The 15,919-nt window shown below is 36.4% G+C and overlaps 2 protein-coding genes across 4 annotated transcripts; both read right to left on the bottom strand.

Annotated features, from left to right (window-relative positions):
• Window positions 1-836: 836 nt before the first annotated feature.
• Window positions 837-5,193, bottom strand: LOC141821670 (O-fucosyltransferase 8-like). 3 transcript variants are annotated; one of them, XM_074709031.1, is made up of 10 exons: window positions 4,749-5,193; window positions 4,583-4,672; window positions 4,362-4,458; window positions 3,697-3,776; window positions 3,526-3,614; window positions 2,972-3,092; window positions 2,735-2,878; window positions 1,915-2,249; window positions 1,600-1,840; window positions 837-1,245 (listed from the first exon to the last, which is right to left on the bottom strand). In XM_074709031.1, exons 1-10 carry the CDS (start codon window positions 4,992-4,994, stop codon window positions 940-942), a joined length of 1,749 nt encoding a protein of 582 aa, XP_074565132.1. In that variant the 5' UTR covers window positions 4,995-5,193; the 3' UTR covers window positions 837-939. The 3 variants fall into 3 exon arrangements, with proteins under 3 accessions (XP_074565132.1, XP_074565133.1, XP_074565134.1); XM_074709032.1 differs by having other exon boundaries at window positions 3,697-3,767; XM_074709033.1 differs by having other exon boundaries at window positions 3,736-3,767.
• Window positions 5,194-7,649: 2,456 nt separating this feature from the next.
• On the bottom strand, window positions 7,650-15,349 carry LOC141822054 (citrate synthase, glyoxysomal-like). Its single transcript, XM_074709471.1, has 13 exons — window positions 15,054-15,349; window positions 14,679-14,859; window positions 14,509-14,594; window positions 14,291-14,395; window positions 13,714-13,776; window positions 13,413-13,522; window positions 13,115-13,234; window positions 12,970-13,045; window positions 12,527-12,600; window positions 12,310-12,430; window positions 10,678-10,775; window positions 10,458-10,581; window positions 7,650-7,989 (listed from the first exon to the last, which is right to left on the bottom strand). The coding sequence occupies exons 1-13, from the start codon at window positions 15,318-15,320 to the stop codon at window positions 7,858-7,860; spliced, it is 1,557 nt and encodes a 518-aa protein (XP_074565572.1). The 5' UTR covers window positions 15,321-15,349; the 3' UTR covers window positions 7,650-7,857.
• Window positions 15,350-15,919: the final 570 nt, after the last annotated feature.

Here is a 15,919-nt window from a genome sequence, read left to right as displayed (position 1 = left end):
GGAATAAAATTTGGTTGTTGCAATAACACATTACAAATGTCATTGTTATTTGATCATGGAAACACAAAATTAAAGACATAACAATCTAATAACAATGTAAAGATGAGATGCAATAAAGGCTATCCTTCATAAAAAACATAAATGAAGAACTTACTTGATTTGGATGTGCTAGAAAGAAGATAAAATTAATTAACAACGATAAAATAGAATAAAATTTATTTAAATATAGATGATGATATTTACATAAGGGATAGAGTTCATAAAAAGTTTAAATGAAGAACTTACTTGTATGTGCTAGAAAGAAGACTTAATTAACAACGATTGTTTATTTTAATATATATGATGATACACTATGGTAGTTGATCTCACATAATGGAATAAAATTTCATTGTTGCAAGAAAACATTATAAATGTCATTGTTATTTGATCATGGAAATACAAAATTAAAGACATAACAATCTAATAACAATGTAAAGATGAGATGCAATAAAGGCTATCCTTCATCAAAAGCATAAATGAAGAACTTACTTGACTTGGATGGCTAGAAGTTTGAGCAGCACTTGAGAATTAGTGTATTTCCAATGTGCAAAGTTAACCTTGTCTGATAGGTGTGTTCTCAGTTGTAGCTTGACCACAGAGCTTGAAACACAATTTGGCTCAGCATTCTGAATAACTAAGTCACATTAGTTACATTTAACCATCACTTCAACAGAATTCATAGAACATCAATCTTCCCTTGTGCCAACTTAAAACAAAGGCAAAATGCATCTAAGATAACACAGAATTGTCGTAGCTTTCGAAGCATGATCTTATTTTTTGTTGAGAAATCAATGATCTAGAAAAAAAAATGTTAGTCCTTTATTGATGGTATGGAAATAGAAGTTACAAATGATGTGTCAGCATGGAATCAAAAAACATCTAAATCTCAAGTTCATCTTTTCAGTATTTGCACATACACCCTGGGGTCCTTGGTAACCTGTAGATGCTCCTACCTTTGCGTCGGGCTATGATTCTTTGGTTCTCTTGAACCATCTTCCTCACTCTTTCTCTGAAGTCATGCCACTGTATTGTTCTATTCTCTGACAAAATCCGAGCAAACCTCTTCTTGTTCGGTCGTATTGTTGGAGCGTGGTCTCGGCCGTGGTATATTCGATAACCATTTACTAGAGATGAAAGCTGGCTTCCAGAATCAGTCATTGCAAATACATCAGCAGTGGCGCATGCTATAAAGTCCAAAGCTGCTAGCTGCATGAACACACTAGCTTTTAGCTTCTGAACTGAAACAAATAATGCAATGTCGAATCTAATATTTGACTTACACTGCGACTAATGAATTCCATCACCTGTAATTGCCAGATCTCTACAGTCCTCAATTTGTGGCATATTATCTTCTTTACATCAGTTTAAAGAACTTGTATACTCATTCTAGCTTAACTTAAGATTCTTAGATGGTACGAAAATGATCAAACTTAAGCACTGCTAGTGCGAGTAATTCGAAAAATCAACCCATTCAATTTAGAACTAGATGGTGTTAGGATTGGCCAATCAAATATACTTGACAGTAGTGTTATTTGCAGTGATACAAGAAATCACTCTTACCTGTGAAGAAAAATTCTTGAAAGGAGCAAGTTCACTGGGAGTGAGAATATCTTCTTTTGTGATCACATTCGGATATAGCCTTGTAAACGAAAGCATTCTAGACTGACCTCCGTAAATACGAGAACCAGCGAGGTAAATATAAGTCCGACTACCATAACCAAGTGCAGTAAGCATAATTGCTGCTTCCTCGGGCGTCAATGGGCATTTCCCCAAGCTCCGCGACTCTTCTGGAGAAAGGGAGCTGCACACCAACATCCCAAACACAGAGGATAAGAACTTGAGATTAGTGAGGTAAAGAGCACACACACAACTTACTTATTGTTCTTAATTTGCATCGTAAGAGTGGGGAAGTGAACTTCCCTATATGCTTGCAACTCTTTCCTCTCATTTTCGCCGCCATCGAAGTCGCAAAGAGAATATGCCACCATATCCATTTCAAATCTCATATGCAATGCAAGATATTTGACAGGGCTTGTACAAGTATCATTTCTGCTTACTGGAGCATGAGGCATATGTTTCCCAAGTAAATGTTCATCCAACATATTCAAGCTTGAATTATGTTTACGGATTCTCCTGACCAATAAAGAACCAATCTCCTGAATTCTGGGCACATACTTTAATGCATGGAAATTGCATTTGCACCTTAATTTCTGATCAAAGGAAAGTAATTAAGTCAACATATGCACTCACAGATTTCATTTATACAACATTTTCCTTGCAGAATGGAAATGACAAAGAACAAAATAATTATTCTTGGAAATGGAGTATTCCTTAGTTTTGTTCATTCTATTGAATGTTTCCTTTTCATTCCTAAATTTTATGTGCTAATGTATTTCACCTCAAGTAGCACATAGAGTCACAACTCCTGTCTCCTGATGTCACAGTAAAAGCAAGATGGATCGACTCATCGCCATTCATATCCCGAAAATATTCTAATAATACCTCCAACTTCTATAAACCAATTGTAGATAGTAGCAAGAGGACCCTAATGAGCTTGAAAAACAGACAAAAGAGGTTGTCACCCCAAAGAAACAAATTCATAAGATATTTTTTATGAATTTTTCAAGAAGTAGAAAATCAAATGCATGATGAATCAGAGATAAAAGAAAAAGATTTTTCATATACAATCATATACCTGAAGATCCCAAGGTAGAGGATCAAAGGCAAGTCGATTTCCAAATCCATAAAAATGAACAACACCATTTTTTAGAAGGAGAGGAAATACAACTTGCAGAAAATATTCAGGTGTAGACTCTTTCCTGATATCATTGTCAGTGATCTGGCCAAAAAAAAAAAAGAGAAAAAAAAGAGTTTCAGAATGAAGGATAACAGGTAAGTGAATTGTATGAAACAGACAAGAAAGCGTACGTACTAAGCTTCCAATAGCTTCAATATCAAGTGATTGAAGGTGGGAAGGCAGTTCTTTCACAATATCCACATCATTCTTCAAATAGCTCATAAAGAAATCCTCTTGATATATATCGCCAAACTGGCTGCAAAAGATATTGCAAACTCTTTTAAAGTGATTAACTAGAAATATAATCAGATCTATTTTGCTTGCATCAGTATGAACATAATCGATAACTCTACTTCCCTAGTTCAGAAAACCTCTTGAATTTCCTCTAATTATTAAATGTTGCACAACTCATTACTAACCATTTCTTATTTTGCATAAGTAGACGAATGCATCTCTAAAGCCAATATATTAGACTTACTCAAGTTGAAGTATTAAATTGATGTTGGAACAAAAAAGGCATGTCCATAATGCTGGGTTGGAATTCTTTGTAGTGTTCTGAAGGTTTTACTTATCATTTACAATTAACCTGATATATGAATGAGGCAATATGCATCTTCACAACAAAGAAACAGTCTAAATGATGACTATAATATCTCGAGATATGACAAACTATTAAAAACAAGACGAACCTTGTATCTTTCCAGACACTGCTATAAAGAAATTTGGGGATAACCAGATAGGCATTGAGGAGGGCAGCAACCGCAACAGCATTACAAACCTGTCCAAGGATAGCAAATAGCAACTAAACAAAACAATCACCCCGATCATTGTCGACTTAAGCGAATAGTCGAAAGTCTTACTGCAACTCGCTGTTGGTTCAGACCGCCATTCGCACTCACCAATATATAACCAGATCGGGTCCTGGTTCGCCCTATAACAACTGCAAAACACATACAAGGAATGAATAACAGTATGTGCTAGTATACTCCTCAAAGTGCTAAGCAAGACTCTCTTATGCAACATTTGTCAAGAATGTACTCAAGATAAGTTAAGAATGATCATAAGCCAAACAAGCATTTAAACAAAAGTTCTTGATTTGTCCTTTTAATATCTGTCTAAAGCCCATTAATAACTCCAAAGAAACATTCCAAGTATTTCAGCAAACTCAAAATGGAGACAAAATCAAAATCAGAATCATATTTCAATATCAAGTTAAAACAAAAGTTCTTGATTCATCCTTTTAATATCTGTCTAAAGTCCATTCATAACTCCAAAGAAACATTCCAAGTATTTCAGCAAACTCAAAATGGAGACAAAATCAAAATCAGAATCATATTTCAATATCAAGTTAAAACAAAAGTTCTTGATTCATCCTTTTAATATCTGTCTAAAGCCCATTTATAACTCCAAAGAAACATTCCAAGCATTTCAGCAAACTCAAAATGGAGACAAAATCAAAATCAGAATCATATTTCAATATCAAGTTAAAAAGTTCCCACAACTAAAATAACAGACAAAAACTTACCTTGAGGAATCTGGTTTTCTCGATCAGAACAAGGTCTCCAACTAGATGTTTGATTATATGGTTCGTTAAATCGCTCGATTGAATCATGTATCTCATTCTATTGCAAAGAAATGCCATATCAGATGAAATTCCCAGTCAAAAGTGATTAACAAGGAGAAGAAGAAGAACAACAACATATGAATGAGAGTGATCAAACTTGTAGATTTCAAGCTGGAAAATACCTTGGAAATAGCAGCAGAAGCAAGAGCTAGTAGCCGTGCGTACATAATCTTTTCTGCCCTCTCCTCAGTAGGGATTTCACTCTCGACATTCTTCAATAATGTATATCAAATGACCTCATCGATTCCACAAATGGGATTTGATCCGAAAAGGAAAAGGCAGCCAAACCTGCGGGACGATCCACCGCCTTCTCTGGAGAGATCCCCGACGGTGGAGGTTGAAGTGATGGATGACGGTGAGCATGAGGGAATCGAGCAGGAAGAAGGATCCCATCAGTCCGAACACAAACAGAGCCATCCTCAGATGGTTGCAGAAGAGAGCATGCCTCTTCCCACAACCGACGTTGTTCTCGCCTCCCTTCGCCGCGTAATACCTCCCAGCGCCGCCGCCCTTCTTCGCCGCCTCCTTCCCCATCCGAAACGGTCGATCGGCCCCTGGCTCTCGCTGCTTCCGCCATCGCGCTGACTCCTTTTAAGCCCTCGCGATCGCGCATCGAGGAGATCGACCTACCCTTAGTTGGTTTGGCGCAATTCAAATCTCGGAAGAAAGGAGGAAAAAAGTAGGAATTGTTTATTTGCGATTCGGGCAGGGCAGGCTGCTGGTGGCGAGGTTGCTGTCGCGCGTCCAATTGGTCAATCGAAGGCGACGGGGATGGAAATGAGGCGGCGTAGCGACGAAGGGAAAGGATCGCACCACCAGACCGAACCCTGGCAGGTAGATCGCCACCAACTGCGACGTCGGCCCGCCACCTTGCGGTTCTGCGAGGCGGTTGCGACCGCAGGTGTCTGTGTGCGTGCTGCGTCGTGCGCACAAATAGGGGTGTAAGTAGGAGTCTCGATTCGAAAAAAATTCGTTTGAATTGGTTCGATTAAGTTAACACGTCAAACTTGAGTCTGATTTTGAATTCAAAAATATTATCGAACCGAATTTGAATTTAATAGTATTTAATTCCTGAATTTATGAATATGTTCATTTAACAGAACTCAAACTAAACTTGTTTAATTTTAAAATGAATCATATTTATTGTTGACTGAACTCGAGTCGTTCGCGAACTATTTAATTTTATTACGAACCAAACTCGAGCTTAAAAATTAAAATTCGAATCGAACTTGAACTTAGGGAAAACGAATTGAACTCGAACCTCTTACTATTCAATTTAGTTCGGTTCGATTACACCCCCACGTACGAACTGTGTGTGAACGCTCACATAGTGCATGGCGCATTGGCGGCTGCAATGGTGGAACCCCAACGCAGTAATTTTATAGGCAGCAATTGGGTCGGACCATTAGACCCGGCGCGATTTGGACTATGCTCGGCACAGTTAGGTAAGACCTAGCCTGTGCTGGGTCTGGCCAACCTGATTCCCGGGTCGATCACAGACCAAATCAGTATGATCCAATCATTGAACACGAACTTAAGTTGGACATGGCTAGCCTGGCTAGGAAGCTTTTAAAGTGGTCATAGATCAAATAACAACTAACTTAATTCAACTGAGTTATATATGTATGTCAAGTGTCATAAATTTAGAATAGTACACGTAAAGTTCATAATTTTGTCGCAACACACTAGTGTGGACGTCTCGGGATACCAGGTAAATGATGGACGTGTGATATTTCTAATATAATAATTAGAGGTCGAATTTTAAGAGAACTCATAATTTATCATTCATCTCACCATGCATTTTCGGTCTATATACCTGAATTTATCTCCCTTCGTATATGTAGGATCGATTCTAGAAGGTTGCTAAATCTAATTTTGGTGATCATGTATCCGATGATTTGATCACATTGTAAATACATAAAAAAAATTATATATTTATAAGATAAAAAATATTTCTATTGGTATGAGATATGTTATGTAGAGCTATCTGAGAAGACTTAGGAAAAAATGAAAGAGGTAAAAAAATCAACTATATGAAACTACTAAAATGATGAATTCCACTTTCTACTCAAATTAAATAATTTAATAATATTTAATTTTACACTATTTAGGTTTCACTACATAAAATTTAGATTAATATTAAGTAATCTCACCAATTGTATTCAAAATAATTTCTTTTAATGTATATTATTCGTACATGATAATATATAAACAAAAATTAAAAAATCATTCTTTTTTATTAAACTCATTAAAAAATATCTTTTTTCAAAAGTATCCTTACGTTTTATGATATTATAACAATGATAAATTTCTAATTATTATAATATAGACATTTTAATTATTAATTGATAACAATTATAATTCATAATTATTACAGCATAAAATTAAATAACAATTATAATTCATAATTTATTACTACGTAGATATTTCATCTCTATTAACTAATTAGCATTATATTACAAAAATACACATTTCATCTCTGATCAACTAATTAATAATTATATTAATAACAATACTTGAACTCTAATTAACACTAACTAATTAACAATTATATTATAACAATACTTAACTCTAATTAACACTGATAATATTATATTATATCAATTATAATTCATAATTATTATAATATAAATATTTCATCTACTCATCAATATTATATTATAACTACGAATTATAACCATCACGACATAAAAAAATTTATTTCAAATCACCACTAATCAATATTATATTATAACCATAAAATTATAATTACTATAATTATAATAATTATAAAATTATAATTACTATAATTATCATACAATTATAAAATAATAATTAATATAATTACACAACAATTAAGATTTTATAACGATTACAAAAACCTTTTAATTTTTGCTTAAAATAATCATTAAAAATACAAAAAAAAATTGACATTTGAGTTGTGAAAAAAAAATTCAGACAAACAATCTGACAACAAAATCAAACAAGAAAGTTTTTTAAACTTCTTAAAAATATATATATTCTTAAGAGTGGTACACCGGTACAACCAATTATAGGTACGAAAAATAACATAAAAATGATATACTAAAAAACTTTTTTAGAAAAAAGAAAGTCATAATAAATATATTAATATTCAAGAGAAGTTAAATAGTTTTCTAATAAGTAATAAAATGGACTCGTGGAACATGATTAATAAACTAAAAAAGTGCAAGGACAAAGAAATATATATATATATTCTGACAAAAATTAAAGAAACAGTGGTTCATTTACCTGCTCTCTGCACTGCAATTAAAGCTTCAGCATTGTTTAATTCCAAATCTGTGATCTAGAAATAAGAACACTTACAAGTTTATTATTGTTGTTATTTATCAAACAACTTGATTTATTTAAATGTTATCTTTTCAAGCGGGCAGGCAGTTTAAACTCCAGAGCCTGCTAGTCGCCTCCTGCTTGCATTCGATATCACAACCTGGCCCAGCCGGTCGGCGTCTTCAGATGCCAATCTCTCTGTGGTGGGAGTGTAATGCCGAAGCCACACTCCCGTATAGACCTACACCACAATATTTCATTTCGAGCAACTTTGTGAGCAAAATGTGAAGGAAGTCAAGAAGACAAACTGAAAAGAAATCGGGACTACAAAAGGATCTTATTTTACTGTTTGATTTAGGATAGATAATAGAACAGCTCAAGCAAATTTTGTGAGATTCAACCAACTGGAGTTATTTTTTCCTTAGTATGAAATAGTTAACCTTAAAGTATAAGGTTCCTCATTAAATGAGTCTCATCTGTTAAGTTCCAAATTTTGTCAAGTTCCATGAGCTAATGAGGCTCAACCTACTATTTCCCTTGATGGATCTGGAAGCAGGATAACATGAAGCTATCTGTCAGTGCCTGACATCTGATTAAAACTTGAAACAGTGTGAAATATTTTCATCTAGAAAGTATTTCATGGCAGGCAAACATTGTCAGAGTTCTTTTAGTGAAATAACATGTTTATCATGCAGGTTGTAGTAACCTCCCTACAGCGCTTTGAAGTAACAATCAAATTGAATTTACTAAATAGAATGGCCTAATAAATGGCGCAAGTGAATACCTGATTTAGACAATATTAAAGCACATGTCCTAGAAGCTGATTAACTTAAATAATTTGTCAAACAAAAATGTTCTTTTGAGGCATTGAAACATAAAAATGTGAGCTCTGCTAGGATTTTTGGCTTTTTCACTGAACACCTTGTAGTTATTTAAGGTGTGAGGCGTCCAAAAGCACATAGGTGCTATGAACCTTGAGGCGCACAGCGCAAGGTGAGGCACATGCCTTTCCGAAGTAAGGTGCTCTAGGTATAGATTTTTACAATTCAAACATATATAGAGAATTTTTACTAAAATATTTCATTAGCAAAACTATAGTTCATAAAATATTAAACAATAATGTAAATATAAAATTTATTAACAGATAAATATGTTATGCGTATGATTCAAATTGAAAAAAAATCAAATATTTAAATCATCAAAATCTTCATCATCTTTCGCAATCATACCATTATCATTATCGCTAGATCTTTCAAATTTGTATAGCTGAATCTTCATTGATTTCCTCAAGACTGATTTCTTCCTCCTCTTCAACAAGACGCACACTTAAGGCGCACAAACCCAAAAGGCTCACCTGGTTGTGCCTTGCGCCTAGGCGTAGTCAGGCGAGCACCTTTAATAACTATGGAACACCTTCAGCAGCACATCTTACCATCTTATAGCCCTAAAATGTCATCCCTTCACAAAAATCTCAGTGCCTGATCATGTCCTCCTCGAGCTTTGGCAACACAAGGAGTCCCATGGCCTCCATGTCACAGCCCTTGAGACTGTTTGGATGTTGCCTTGTGTATCGTCTTCCCTGCTTCATGCTAGTGCATAAAGGACGCCTGCTCTGTCCTATCCATGGAGCTGGTAGTGATCCCTTCATCATTGTGTCTGTGTCATCCTACTTGCTCTCGCACTCTCTTATCAAGGTCATGATTCCTCCACTGAGTTCCTGTGTACTCCTACACATGCACACCCCAACCCGCTGCTCATCTACATGTCTGCCTAATCCCAACTATGGTCAAACCTTTAAACAACAGACCAACCACCCTCCCCCACACACACAACGTCTCAACCATAGGCCCATTCTTTAGCTTATGACGTCAAATTCATGTTCCTCGCTCGTTCTCGCCCACCTCCCCACCACTTATTACAGTGCAACCCCTAAATAAGTTTCCGTTAAGTGTTGACACAAATCTAAGGTGATGAGTGCTGCTTTGTTTCTCCACATGCTCCTCTTTACTTCTTCCTCAGTGTCGAGCTTTTGCGATCAATCTTTTTAATGGATTTCATTAGGTAGAGCTCGAGCAGGGTCTGGCCGACAAGCAGACCAATGCCCTCCCACTCTCAGAAGCTTAGTTCACGACACTACAGGAAGTGTCCACATCAAGTTCCCAACATAGTGCCTACCTAGCTATGGCACCTCAAGTTTATGTGATAGCTTCCTCTAACTACACATGAATTCATATTGCTTGTTGTAGAACCCCCAGAATCAAGTCATATTGCTTGTAGAACCCCCAGAATCAAAGATCTACCTTGTCGCATACCTCTCTAGAGTGATTGAGGTGATGTGAATTTGACTAGGTTGTTTCTAGGTGAGTGGGTTGTTAGCATGGCTATCAAATCCCATGATGGTATGTCCATGTGAGTTATAATGATTTTGTGTCTTTGGGTACTCCTAACTGAGGGATAATGTGGTCCCTAACTCCAATGGTCCCACCTTAAGATTCATTGGTCTCAAAGGTAAAACACCCTTCTACTGAATTTGCTCCTTTTTTCCTTTGTATCTCTATCTATTTTTACAACTGTGAAATTTACCATGCATGTCATCATAAATGGTCATACATTTGACTAGTTGCATCCTCAAAAATAATAATAATAAATAAATAAATAAAATTTTAAAATTGCACTCAAAATATGTAAAGAATTTGGGAAAGGAATAACCTGTTGCGGCCTCATAATCTTGGTATCAGAATCATCAAGTGATTCTCGCCAGTGCGCTAGGTAACCAGCCATTCGAGGGATTGCAAAGAGAACAGGAAAGAACTCTGTTGGAAATCCCATTGCCCTGTTAAAGAAAATTGCATTCCATTATCTCTAGGTGGTAACTTTACCGCCTGGGGAAAGCAATAGAAGAATAATTCACATGGTTATCTTTCCATACCTGTAGATTAGGCCTGAATAAAAATCAACATTTGGATAAAGCTTCCGCTTCACGAAATACTCATCAGATAAAGCAGCTTTCTCCAGTGCCACAGCAACCTACGAAATGCAGCAATTTTAAAATGATGTAGAAACTATACAACTATTCATAGCGCTAATCAAGTACATAATCAACATTTGTTTGCAATAAACAATCTAGAGGAAAACATGCACAATTCCATATAGTCAAAAAAAAAAAAAAAAAAAACCCTAAGATCCTCCAACTTTACTAACATTTCATTAGAGTCTATTGTTCAGTCCCAAGAGCACTAGATACGTGCAAGCCCTTAAGCTTGATGAAGTGTCCAGAAAATTGTTTCTTTGTTTAATCAGTGTTCCCAGAAACTTGAGTCAGAATAGACCAAACTCTGGACAGTCTAATCTCTAAAATGAAATTCCTAAGGTAGGATTTTGATACCATTTTATTCGAAGAGATGCATGAGGCACACAAGTTAAGCAGAATTCATTATCAGTCGTTATGAGACCCAAAATTGGAAATTCTGTGGCAAGGGACTGGAGCAAGGTGTGGCAGCTGAGGTTTGCTAAGCTGGAGCAGGCAGTTCAAGATAAAGACGGAGGTCTTGATGGGGGCTTTCAATGGTGGCAAACAAAGAAGATGGTGGAGAGGAATGAGGGAAGAAGAGATGGGCAAGCCTTGCAGCAAGAATAAGAGATAGTATTGTCAGGGGAAGGATGGAGCCAGATAGGCTCTAATACCAATCATAAAAAACTTAATATTTTGTTATCTTCACAGAGAGAATTATGATCCATTATTTATAGACTCCAAAATAATTATTCTAAAAGCTAGGAAAGTAGACTAAGTAAAAGTAAAACTAAGTTATACCAATTCTGTCTAACGCCTTCTTTTTTATGTTTTAGCTATTTGAGCTGGAAGACCAGGAAATTGATCATTAAAATTTGCAGCAACATGCTGCAATTTGAAAAATATCTGGTGTTGAAGATAACTGAAAAATGATGAAGCAATACACTTTGTTCAGTTTTGTTGTTTTCAGCATACTGGAATCTGTTAGTGTCAATTATAAATGGTGAGGGGATATGGTAGTTTTAAGGAATATGAACAAGGCTGTTGAGTTTTTCAGCATTTTAGCATGCTACTGTAGATTTCTGCTCATATTAAGAAACCAAATAGGTGTACAAGTTATGTGCACTGAACTTCCTCAAGTTTGTTAACAAATTTTTAGATTGCTCAAATTTTATTCATATGCTGGCGAGGTAAGAGTTCCAAAGAGCTTAAGTAGCAGAGATGAAGATTTAGTTGCTGCAGTTGTATACAAAGTAATGTCAAGCTGATATCCAGAATTTGTGTATCTGCAGCAGTTTCAACTTGTAGTTAGCATGTAGTGTATTCAATTTTTTTGTATTTTCTTTATGTTGCAGAGAGGTTGAGTATTTTCTTTCTTGTTAGGGGGAGACAAGATGATGGAACGCACAAAAGAGTATATTTTGCAATATAGTCTCAACTTTTTGCCTTGTGCAAAAACAATGTACATTAAGAAGTCAATCACCTGAACTTCGATTAAAGAGTGTTATAGAGCTTTATAATTTAAAGAAGGAAAAAAAAAATTAAGCAAACCTCGAGCAAAGGATCAAGGCCAACAATTGAAAAAACTTCCTCAGCCAATTTGCGAATAACCTTAGCACGAGGGTCATAATTTTTGTAGACACGATGTCCAAACCCCGACATTTTCCGCTTTCTATAAATGCCAGTATTTCAAATGGGACAAAAAAATTAAATATTCATCACTTTAAAATAAGTAAAGCATAAGCAATATCTACACAAGAAGCATTACCTGTTCTTTACACCTTCGATGAAGCTTGGAATGTTCTCAACTTGTCCAATTTCATTTAGCATTTTAAGGACAGCCTGTCATGCATATACCAAATGCTAAAAAGATGCTTATATTGGCTTCTCAATATCAGATATCCAGTATGAACTTTGTAATATTGAAAAAGGCAATCAAAAGAATAACATGAAAAAGATGTCACAAAGAAATTCAATCAGCATGTTTTCATTCATAGGGCAAATATAAAAACTTCTACAAATGTTAGGTAAATAACTCAGTTGTCAAGGAAAGAATAAAAGAATGTGTTTTATTTACAGAATATATATATATATATATATATATATATATATAAGAAAAAGGGTGCAACTTCTGACAGACAGCATTACACATATGTGACTACCGTAACAACAATGATAAGTTCTTTAAACTGAAAATCCAAGCAGGCTAACCTCGTTTGCCCCACCATGCAAAGGACCATATAGAGCACCAACAGCTCCAGCAAGAGCAGTAAAAACATCAACACCACTGGAAATACAGTGAAAAAAATCAGAAGCCATCACAGATGCTAGCCCTAAGCAAAAGTTAGCTACCTACCTTGATGCGAGATGCCTTGCAGCAGCTGTGGAGCAGTTCATTTCATGTTCCGCATGCAGGATAAAAAGAATGTCAAGAACCCTTGCAAGTCGAGGGTTAGGCGTATACGCTCGGTTACCCCTACAAATTAAAGATCATGTGCTAGGGAAGTTAAAGATCTTAGGGAAAGTCAAGTTCTTAAAAACAATATGAGCCATAATTTTTCCTCAATTTAAGGATATGAAACTTTATTGTAGTTATACTTTATCAACTAAAAAGGAAATATTTGGCACTTGAAATAAAATGCAAGATATCTTACAAGGAGTCCAACATATAGAGGAAATTTTCTGAATATGAAAGGTTGCTTGAAGGGAGAACCGGAGGCCTTCCTGCTAACCGTAAATAAGCTGCGGCTGCTATTGTTGGTACCTGATACAAGTAATTATAATGTCTTTTACATAGACAAGTATGATCTATACAACAAAGCTGAGAAAGTTCCATAAGCAAGGAGTCTTGAAAACTGAATCAGTGTAAGCTTCCAAATGTAACATGTCAGATTATATGGCCAAACACCATGTGACTACTAATCTATGGAGATAAAAGAAGACAACTATGCATACCTTTCCAAGTACTCGCAATATTTGCTTGTCCCTGACTTGCTTTGAGTTATACAAATCTTGACCCTACATGAAAAATTAACCAAGATGCATGTGGTCGCACAAACCAGAATCAGATAACTAGTAACAAAGAAAAACCCAAAGGAGATGACTGGAATCCAATATTCATAAAAATTGGAATGCTTGAGAAAGAAATCTGAGAGCATCATATTAAGCATATATTCTCCTAAGAAGGTAAAGATATTATCACTATTATTTTGAGATGAAATAGACAGCTACTTCTAGGAAGAAATTCTTCTCCATGGATTGGATCACAGCTAATTACAAAGACATGCTTATGCTAATTCATGACTACAAACATGCATAAAAAGAAAACTATAATCAGTTAAAAGCGAGACAAAACCATGTGAGCTATTTGACTTAGTAAAAAGTTAATATCACAGATCCAAAAGAATGCAACTGCATATTTTGGAAAAAGACTTTTATTGGTCAGAATCTCATAGATGAAGGTTTGCATATCTACAAATATGTTTCTTCTTGAAATCTATCCACAACCTTGACTTGTGTACAGTAGACTTACCCTAAGAGCAGGGTTTGCATCTGGATGGAAGACTGAAAGGGCACTCAATGCACTGACAAGAACGCCCATGGGATGGGCATCGTGTGGCATTGCTTGTATGATATCCTAAGAAAAAATAGATTTAAAATCATAATGCTATCAAAATAATTTGTTAATACAAATTCAGAGTGTATCCAATAGATTCAGAGATTAAAATAAAATTGAAAGTGGAGACATACAAGGATGCCTTGTGGAACAGCAGAATGCTGAGAAATAGCAAACTCCCAATCTGCCAGTTGGCTTTCAGATGGCAAATTACCGTACTCTGAAATAAAAATCCTTTTTGAGTAACAAACTTTAATTGAATCAACCAAACATGACAACAATAAGTCGATCACCAGAGGCTTACGCAATAGATAGGCCACCTCAACGAATGTGCTATTGTCAGCAAGTTCCTCAATTGGGTAGCCTCTGTAACGAAGTATCCCCTCATCCCCGTCTATGTAACATACGGCCGACCGTACTGGGGCAGTGTTGAGATAACCCGGATCATAGATCTTGAGTCCCTTGTCATTTTTATCCGTAGTTATCTACAAAGGATCCATTTGGGTCTCTTATAATCAAATCCAAACTCGAAACTCGAGTTAATATAGTTCTTCTAAAGAAAGCACTTAGAAAACAAATCGAACTACAAGTAGAAGAGGAAAAAAAAAAAAAAAGGAAATCTGTCTATAAGACAAGGAAACAAAGAGATAGATCAGAAAAGTACAATTTTTTACTATACCTTTTTGAAATCGGTAGCCTTGACAGTTCCTTCCGGCGAGACCTGGATCGCGTACTTTTTCCCAGTCCTTTCGTCGACGACAGTAAGAGACCCTCGGAGGTTCCCGGGCTTCCCCGCGGCATCCTGCGCGAGAGTTGGGGATCTCTCCAGCACCTGCTGAAGGCCACCGTAAGAGCGATCGGCGGTCAGGTGGGCAGCGAGCACCGCTAGGCGCCCCCGAGCTGCCGCCGAAGGATCGCTCCTGGAGTCGATCATGCCCCCGCCCATGAATAAGATCGAAGCAGCTCTGCCCTTTCCGGTTTCGTATCGCATCACCGCATCGATCGACTTGCTATTTGAGTACGAGTGTGACACGTGACACGTGGTCCAACCGCGTGGATTGTCAATTGCGTCAATTGCGTAATTGAGAAGACAAGGACTCCGATTGCCACGTGGCGTAGTTATCGCAATTATTTTTTATAGAAATACCCCCGTTAAACTCTTTTTTTCAAAAACGTACAAATTATTTTGTAAAACACAAAAATACCCCAAACTAGTCTCACACACCCTACAAGTCGAAACTAAAAAAATAATAATCTCAGTTAGTCGCATTGACTCAATCCCTGGGGGTGATCGGTTCGGGATACCGATCCGATCCCACGGAAGTTTCCTACCGACCATCAGGGTAAATTGGGAAGCACACGCAGCGGCCAACCCAGATGCCCAGTATCCTTTAATTGCGATCCCCATTTGAAGAAAAATTCTTGGTAACTGGGGATCGAACCGCGGGTGCCTGGGTGACAACCTGGATATCCTACCACGGCACCATGGCCCTGGGGACCCTACGAGTTAAAACCAAAGATGTTTGCGAAGTAGATTGATCGATT

Source organism: Curcuma longa, chromosome 2, assembly GCF_044706935.1.
Source record: "Curcuma longa cultivar G26 ecotype Majalengka, Jawa Barat chromosome 2, ITB_CL_G26_1.1, whole genome shotgun sequence".
In the NCBI taxonomy this organism is placed as follows: domain Eukaryota; kingdom Viridiplantae; phylum Streptophyta; class Magnoliopsida; order Zingiberales; family Zingiberaceae; genus Curcuma; species Curcuma longa.
Note: the sequence above shows the minus strand (reverse complement) of the source record. Positions and strands in the feature narration are given on the sequence as shown.